Source organism: Nanorana parkeri, unplaced genomic scaffold (genome assembly GCF_000935625.1).
Source record: "Nanorana parkeri isolate BGI_ZX_2015 unplaced genomic scaffold, ASM93562v1 scaffold747, whole genome shotgun sequence".
In the NCBI taxonomy this organism is placed as follows: Eukaryota; Metazoa; Chordata; class Amphibia; order Anura; family Dicroglossidae; genus Nanorana; species Nanorana parkeri.
The window spans coordinates 422,667-432,062 of record NW_017307015.1 but is presented as its reverse complement, the minus strand read 5'-3'; the positions used below and the strand labels follow the sequence as shown (position 1 = coordinate 432,062).

Genomic DNA, 9,396 nt, shown 5'->3' with positions numbered 1-9,396 from the left:
AGTGAGGATTCGATTCCAACGAGTCACACTGTGCAACTGGTGAATCTGTGAATAGACACATTAGGTCTGAGTCCTCCTTGGCTAGACTGGAGATATGAGAATTATGGAAATTCCTTCCAGCTCATTCCTCCAAAGAAGCCATTGAAGAAGCTTTAAAGGAGAAAACTGGCAGGTCAGGGTGAAATAATTCCTATGATGCCACTAGAGCAGGAGTCTCCAAACATTTCAGTACAAGGGCCACATGATATATTTTATACATTTTTGTGAGCTGAAAAAATGAATTCCCCCTTACAATCAGGTGTGCCCAGCAGATTCTCCCCTTACATCCAGGCATGCCCAGCAGAGTCACCCCCTACATCCAGTAGTGCCCAGCGGAGTGTGTGTGTGTGTGTGTCCCCGCTAAATTTATTGCATGGAAGTGGCTGCATCAGCGGATGCTAGCTTTGCCTCAAGGTTCTGCAGGCAGCTTTGTGATCATATGTTTACTCCTGGACTGCAAGACTTCCCCCTTGTTGTTTTGTTTGCTAACTTTGCTCACCCCCCAGTTTCCTATATTGCTTTTAGATATCCCAGAGGTTATGATTCTAAATTAATGTTTCCCTCATTGAATGATGGAGAAAACCAGAATTTTTTGTACTAGCTATAAAACTATTTTCTGCAATGTTAATTGCTCATTTTTGTTTAGCCCCACAGTTGCACATTTGTGTGTTTAGGCGAGGCTGATACTTTTCTCTATCCCCTTTCTTACTGATTTTCTACAGCAGGTATAGCCTCTAGAGGGCACCCTTTTGCTTTTGCATACAGTCCAGTCCTCCTGTAGGCAGCAGTATACACACAAGTTATGAATCTACAGTTCTGTGTACCTCAATATACATTGGTGAAAAGTAATTCATAGTCAGTACAAAAACAATTGTATTATATCTATAAAGGCTTACTTAAAATGATGTGTGCTCCCTTCTTTAGCTATACTTAATTAGCGGCCACCTGAATTCTGACAGTTGCTGTCCTGTCAGCTGCATAACTCTGAGAGTGCATAACAGTGTAAACAATGCTGAAATGTAAACAAGTATAGAACTGCATTATTTGATACACATTGAGCAGCTGGGAGCTTTCTCAATCCCTCCCTCCTTTTTATAATAGTGATTCTTTCCTTTTTATATTCCTTCTTTTTAAATTTTTGTTCCTTTTACTGTTCTATTCCTTTCCCAAAAAAGAAAAAGAGGGGAAATGAGAAGTAATAAACATATGTAATATACTTTGGATAGGGAAAATGGGAAGGGGAAAAAGAGAGGAGTAAAGTAAGGGGTTTCCCCTTCCCATTTTCTCCATCCAACGTATATTACATATTTTTCTTACTTCTCCTTCCCCCTCTTTTTCTTGTTTTTTCTGAAACAAAATTATGAATACAGGTATCATCAAATCTGCAAATGTACATACAGTATATAGTGATCACCTGCTAAGGGCATTTTGGAAACTGACTTCAAAACAGAAGCAGGATTGTTTGCATTATTCTGCTAGAAGTAGTTCTCTTTTAAAAATGCTTCTTCACAGTTAACTATACCTTAAAGATTGCTTAATGTGCTATAAAGTTTGTCTTGCTGGATTACAAATGGCTTCCTATTCCAGCACGCTTCTTATTAAGATGTTTGATTTGCTTTTGTTGGCATGCATTTTTCTAACCAATTAAAGTGGAATAAAGTGAAAACTTTTTTCATTTTGGATAGAGTAAGGGAGGACTATAAGCCCTGTCAGTTTTTTGGCCATCTGTGTCCCATTGGGGAGATGTTCCTTCCCCTGCTCGCTCAGGAAGGGAGAGAAAATGCCTCCAAAGTAAGGGAAAGCTCTGGTTTTCACCAGGGACACCAGAACTTTGCTCTTAATTGGAAGGTTTGTCCTCAGTTTCTGTTTTGCTTCAACTCAAAATTTTGAATTTTTTAATGTTCACTCTCAGTGAAAAAGGACACTGGGACAAAGAGAGAGAGAGTGGCTCCCCCTAACGAGGACACACGCAGCATTAGAAATTCAACAATGTTTCTAAACCCTCTTCACTCTATCCAAAGTGAATAAACAGGTTTTGCCTTTTAGTGCTACTTTTTTCCCCCCAGTATAAATTTCAACCAAGTTGTCAACATCCCCATGGCAATCAGTCAGTTTCTTACCACAGAATTGTTTTTAATTGTTTTACCTTAACCCTTCCCACTTAGATTCAAACCCTGGATGAACAGGAGTGGGAGCGGGCTCAGCAGGCCAATGTGCTTGCCAATGTGGCACAAGCATTTGAAGGTGACTTGGACGGCTCTGATGAAGATGACAGAGAGACCATATTCAGCTCAGCAGACCTACTGTCTCCAAGTGGCCAGACAGATGTGCAGACCCTCGCTATCATGTTACAGGAGCAGTTGGAAGCAATAAACAAAGAAATCAAGTATGAAATGATCGCTTGTTTAGCATGCTCAATTCCATGTCCCTGCTGTTGTAGTTTTTTTTGTTTTTTTTTGTATGAGTTCTGCTTAAGGCCCCATTCACATGGGTGTTTGTCAGTTCTTCTGATCATTGATCCTCTGCTGATTGGAGCAGTTCGGAACTGATGTTACCATTGTTACATTCATGTCCACCCAGTTTTTTCTTCATCGCAATTGAACTTACCAGACCCATGTTAGGTCTATGGGGAGTCCAGATGTACATGGAGTCAGATGTGTCTGTTTACATCAGTAACCCCCGATCCGTAATAATCAGGTCTGCCAAAACAGAACTTTGTTCCATTTGGTTTTTTGGATCTGGCTGGAGTCCAGTGCAATCGGATGTAAACGAGACACATCAGTTTAGATCCGGCTGCCCACAGGATTGTGTCTGCTGTATGTATGCTTGAAGCAATGTGTTAACTAGGGCTGTTGCTGATTAAAATTTTCGTGTTCGATTAATCAAATTTTTTTTTAATCGATTAATTTCAATTAATTATAATGCACATACAGATCCAATACATTGGCCTATACACATACAGCACAGCAATGAAGTAATAAAATGAACTAGGATCACACTAATCCAGCACGTTATTAATCTCACGTGCCCCAACAACTCAGAATAATAACATGCTGGATTAGTGTGATCCTAGTTCATTTTATTACTTCATTGCTGTGCTGTATGTGTATAGGCCAATGCCTTGGCTGGCGCTCATGCATAAAGTTTCAAAAAAATGTTTAATCGATCAAAAAATGTTTAATCGATCAAAAAGATTAACGATTCATCGATAAATTAATTGTTAATTTGCACAGCCCTAGTGTTAATGCTTTGTCTTACTTCTTTTTAATCTATTATTTCCTGAAAGCTCCAATAACAATTGATTTAACAAAAAAAAGATCCGGCTGCCGACTAACTTTGAGCTTCCAATCAGATCCGCCTGATTGAACTGCCAATTTGAAAGGGCTTTTAAAGTGGAAACTGTGCCCAAAAAAAGGACAAACAACTAATCACTAATATTGATTATGGTCTCCCTGCTGCGTTCTTTTCTGTATTACTGACTTACAATGCCTTGTTCTCCACTTTGTTTTTGTGGCGGTGGCTATCTTGGTAAAGGCAGGGATTTAAACATTTTTACATAAAGCTGTGTATGAAAATTATGTAATTAACATAGTGTAGGGTGGACCTGTAAGAGTTCTGCATTTTCTAAATTCCATAATGAAAAAAAGCTTGGAGTTGTCAGACTTTTTACATGAAAACATAACAATTTTTTTCATGTTTCAGTTACTTAAAAAAGGTCTGCTTTAACCCCTTCATGACTGAGCTTGTTTTTAGTTTCTGTTCGTAAATGACTGACACACTTTTGACATTTTTGCTGTGTGATTCTTCCACGTCAGTAATATACTTTCTTACAAAGTGCACCCACACATATTATATATTGTTTTTTAGAGGGCAGATAGGCCTACATATTTATAGCACATATGTGTGTCTAACGCCTCACTTAGGACAAATAAAATATAAAAAAAGAGGAAAAAACATAAAAAAACACTTTTTTCCCAGTTTTGATTTGTAGTATTTTTTTTTTACAAAACCAGCACAGCTAAAAAAAATGCAATGAATACATTCATTTATTTGTCCCTTTTTTTATATATTTTTTTACACTTATTTTTTTTTTTTACACTTTTCACTATTTTTTTAAACTTAAAAATGTTATTTCATTTATTTTAATTATATCAAGCAGTCATTGTGAATTAATCTCACTATTACTGCTTGATAAATTAATACATTTTTGGTTATTAGGCTGCTTCAAACTTCAGAACAGCCGATAATAAGTTAGTGACACTGATCCTGCAGCAGTTCAGGATTCAGCTTTCACTAGTTTTCTGATTGTTACAACAACCATCAGAAAACTGAAACATTCTTCTTTCAGGAATAGATACAGTATGTGTCTATTCCTGAAAGTGAAAGAAAAAAAAAGCCAGTATAGCTTGAGAGAGATATCTCTCGATCTATACGAGCTGTCAAAGCCGGCAAACATGCCAGCTCTGCTTTGACTCTCAGACACCCGATCTTCAGGTATCGGGTGTCTGAAAAAGGTTAACCCTTTCATTAATGGATGCCTCTGTACTGAGGCATCCATTAATGAATGATAACCACTGATTCTCAGCGGTTACCAGCCTTCTAGTGCAGCAAATAACTTGTCACGTACAGTGTACGTGACAAGTCATTTGGTCCCTTTGTGGCGGGACGTACAGTGTACGTCTCCCATCACGAAGGGGTTAAACACATTTTTAAGGCTGTCTACTTAATTTCCCAAAACATCTATTTGATCTAGATAATACATCATTGTTGGCAGTACCATACCTGGCAGTACGTTTGTTGCTTTCTCCACTTCTTGTTTACTTAATTTATGACCTCTACTCTTTATCCTCCTTTTACCAGCATCTGCTGCCAGTTGTGTTTTTTCAGAGAATCTTGCTAGGTCGTTATGTTTTACAATTAGACATGAATGGTCTGATATCTTTCATTCTACACTTTTGCAGATAGAGATCTCTTACCTTTTTTGTTTCATTGTTTGTAACATAGTGTTGGTCCTTTTATGTTTATTTTGTCATTTTCCTTAAATGGTAAAGTGCAGCAGAATGCGTGAGTGCTATAGACGCAGAATTATTCTCTGCTTACATTGCCTCTTCTTGCCAGGTTGATACAGGAAGAGAAGGAGACCACTGAGCTGCGGGCTGAAGAGATTGAAAGCAGGGTTACAAGTGGCACTCTTGATGGATCTCTGGGACGTTACCGCTCTGCTAGTTCCATTCCAACATCTGTCACCACTTCCACTTTGGCCAGCCCCTCCCCACCCAGTAGTGGACACTCTACCCCACGTATAACCCCCCATAGCCCAGCTCGAGAGGGCGAGAAATTTGTAAGTATTACATTCTTCGTGAATTTCCAGTTCTAGACAAATGTTTTGAATCGATTTTTTACTTTATGTGTAGTCGTATCCCATTTCATCATTGACTTGATGATTGTTAAAAGATATGGAGACTTGAAATGGGTATTTATTATTGATCTGTCTACAATTATTAATTAAAGTAAATAAACTGTTCCTGTGGAGTCTCATGACATTTTACACAGCATGATACAGTTTGTACATGTTGCTAATATTTCAGTAGAATACCTCTGTAGAGCTAAAGATGTATGGGCGGTGGTGCAAATTTTTGTCTGCACCTCTAATGTGTCTACTTCCTACCTTCAGAATTTACTATTCTGTAATTGTGATTTCTTTTGGCACCCCGTTACCCTTTTATAAAGACAGCAAAATAAATACACTATAATAAAAATTGTAAAAACAGTGTGTTTCTTAGCTGGCTAATGGAGGATTTAAAAGCAAACTGAGCTATCAAATCAGGTTTTATAAGTAAGTTTTGGTGCACAAAATGAACCTCTAGTGCAAGCCATATTTTTTTTTTTTTTTAGGGGTGATCTTCCATGTTTTCTGTGCTGTGTCTGCACTAGACATTGCACTGATGCCACTGCTGTTACCCTGCGTTTCCCAAGGTTAACAGCCAGGCATACTGTATAAGCAGCGAAAATAACCTTTCCCTGCCTATATGCAGGCTCTGCCTATGTAGTGTGTTCACTGCATGGGTAAAGAGTCATGTGAGCTGTCTTTCAGTTTACCTGCAAACAGTCCATATTCCTAAACCAACTCCATTTTTGCAGGGATCTGTAGCAGTTTTCTGTATTAAAAACTGCAGCGATTTCTTTGGTAATTCATGATGGAAGTCACTAGCATTCGATATTGTGTGAAAAGCGTAAGCACTTTTATTAATGCGTCACATACATCATGAAGCCAACGTTTCGGGGCCATGCAGGGTCCCTTCCTCAGGGCGACATAGTGACAATCATACAGTACAGCTTCAACATTTAATTAGTGAGAGCACACTGAAAAAGATCAAAGACTAAGCTGTGCTGTTTGAAAGGGATGTCTGAAAACTTGCACAGTTGAAATTGTTTTATAATATGTCTTTAACCATTTGGGATGAGAGAACAACTCCCCAGGGTGATTCCATTCACCATACAACACATGCTGTTAGTGTGGGTGAACAGGTAAGGTTTTAGCAGGTTTAAGCGGCGTGCATGGACGGACGCTGATCACAGCAGCTCCGGTCCCATTCTCATCCTTACCCTATCCTGACGGTTCCAGCGACTCGGTCGGCACCCGAGCTCCTTCCGCTCTCCCTCAGGATCCTCCTGGCAGCTACGATGGGGAAAATCGGGGACCAAAGGAACGTCTCCGCGGCCCAAAAATTGGCCCGGTTCCAGCGGCAAGATGGTGCCGGACATGCGGCCCTCCGCACCTCCTCGGGCTCCACGATGAGGACGGGGATTCCTCAATCCTCAAGTAAGGGGGCTTCCCAGGGGAAATCTGCTCCACTGTCCCAGCTGGGCATGAAGGGGAAGGCAGCACAATCCCCCCAGGCTGAACACACAAAAGGCCAACCTGTACAAGGTGCTGGCAGGGCCTCTGAGGAGAGGGGGATGGGGGAGACGTTCCCTGCAGACACACAGGCCCCTGCTGAGCCCACCCTCCTACAATTAATAGAGGCTATTTGGGACTGCAAAACCTCCCTGGCATCACAGATTGAGGGGGTACATATAGACCCCTCTCTGCTGAAGCATGATGTTCATGTGCTTGAGTTTTGGTTACGTTAAGGGGTCCGGGCTTGTTAGAGTTGGGTTAACAAGCGGGGTGGGATGGGAATGGTAGTTCATGTTGGGATGTCGGTTGACGTTTTCTACTGTTTGTATGTTATGACGCTCTACAGCTTGCATTGGTTCACGAGGTTTCACCGCTTCAATTCACAGGTTCACCTTCTAACTGCCCTGACTCTTTCCCTGTCCTCTGATGCAATATAAATTTATTTCATGGAACGTTCGGGGCTTGAATTCCAGCCTCAAACGCTCCCTTGTATTCGACTTCCTCTTTAAACTTAAGCCACATGTGGTGTGTCTGCAGGAGACCCATCTGCTGGGATCTAGGATTCTGGCATTGGAAAAACACTGGGTAGCCAAATCCTTTAATGCTGTATACTCATCATATTGACGTGGGGTGTCCATTCTGCTAGCTAAGTCGCTTAATGCTGATGTTCTCCAGGTTAAGACTGACCGACACGGGAGATTTGTTATCATCCATATGGCGATAGAGGGGACTCCCTTGACACTGGCCTCTGTTTATCTCCTGGTGTTGTTGTTATCATTGTTGTGTCTCTGACACTTGCAAAAATCAATAAAAATGATCTTTAAAAAAAAAGGTTTTAGCGGGTTTGGGTAGACATGTCTAATTGCAAACGTGCTAACTGCATCCACAGTTCTTGAGCTTAGGGCAAATTTTAGGAGACAGGTTCTTTTACAAAGAGGTTTCCTAGAGACTGGAAACAGTTCCTTTCTCTTCCTTCTTCTCAGATAGTGGGAATGCATTTAGTGGAGAATCAGAGGAGGTCTCTGAGGAAGCAGGAAAGGGGGGCCACTTGCACCCCCTATTCCCAGTTGTATGTGAAGGAGATCAACCGCCTTCCCCATAAGATCCACCATAACGGTGGTGAAATCCTTTCTAGATATTAAGTCAGAGGAGGGTGCTCTAGAGGGAGCAGTGGACCCTGATGCTAGCTACAAAGGAATAGGAAGCACAGTTTGGCACTAACAGAAATAATGTCTCCAGAGGGGGTAGAACAGTGATCAGGTTGTGTAGTCCCCCAGATCCTCCACCCCCCCAGAAACCCCCTTGACAATGATCTGTCATGTGCGTCCCCAACAAAACTTGTGTCATGTGGTGAGTGATCAAGAAAAAGGCAATTTAGTCCCATTGTAAATAGGCTCAGTAGAACTTAATATATTGTCTTTGTGCACAGAATCATGTTCCTAAAGAAGAAAGCAGAGATGAGAAGACCTTGATGCAGTGTGAGACCACACCTCCTTTGACACCCCGGGCTGTACGATTAGAAAGGATGACGCAGGCTCTTGCTCTTCAGACCAACTCTTTAGAAGATGGAAGAGAATCCCGGGCAAGGTAGGAATTTTCTTTGAATGCATATTTATAATATTAAAATATATTTCCACTTATACAGCCTACATTGGGATTACACCAACTGCATATGAATATATGTTTTACTTGCCTATCCCTGACTGGTCAGGAACGGATGGCCCACAATAGCCCCACACAGGCCCAGTAGTAGTGGAAGGCAAACTTACTGGCAGACAGTCTAGGCCAGGGGTCTCAAACTCAATTCACTTGGGGGCCACTCGGAAAAAAAATTCTCCCATGGGGGCCGCTCGCCAAATTTCAGACTTTAAAATAAAATTTAACTATATCCGGGTTGGTGCTATGGACCCTAATACACACCATAAGGCCCCATTTATATCTGTAGGTTTAGGTGCAATTAGGGATTCCTGCGTCAGAAACTTGCGTTTTCCTGCAGCAGGAATCCCTAATCCGGTTTTTACAAGCGGCCAATGCCACCCATTAAAGTTAATGATCAGGCGACAGCAGTTGCATGTAAACTCCTGCACACCACATGTAATGATATGTGATATTATTACATGCCGTTAGAAAACACTCCCTGAATGCACAATCATTGCGTCCAGGGAGAGTGATTGATTCCTAACCGAATGTAATCATATCACGTATCATTACATGCAGTGTGCAGGCGTTTACATACAGCTGCTGTCACCTGATCATTAACTTGAATATGTGACAGCTGCCGCTTTTAAATGCCAGATTAGGGATTCCTGCTGCAGGAAACGCATGTTCCTGATGCAGGAATCCCTAATTGCACCAAAAGATACAGGTGTGAATGGAGCCTAAATACACTTCTTCTCCCCCCCATACACATAAAAACCCCTGTAAAATAATACACCCCCCTATATATATATATAGAT

At 41.1% G+C, this 9,396-nt stretch overlaps 1 protein-coding gene across 1 annotated transcript in view; it reads left to right on the top strand.

The window, feature by feature from the left end:
- The window catches only part of PPFIA3 (PTPRF interacting protein alpha 3), a 165,303-nt gene that overhangs the window by 110,165 nt on the left and 45,742 nt on the right, over positions 1-9,396 (top strand). The window contains exons 14-16 of the mRNA XM_018564364.1: positions 2,226-2,425; positions 5,158-5,380; positions 8,370-8,527. Of these exons, the coding sequence (XP_018419866.1) occupies positions 2,226-2,425; positions 5,158-5,380; positions 8,370-8,527 (581 nt within the window). The remainder of the gene's footprint in view (positions 1-2,225; positions 2,426-5,157; positions 5,381-8,369; positions 8,528-9,396) is intronic.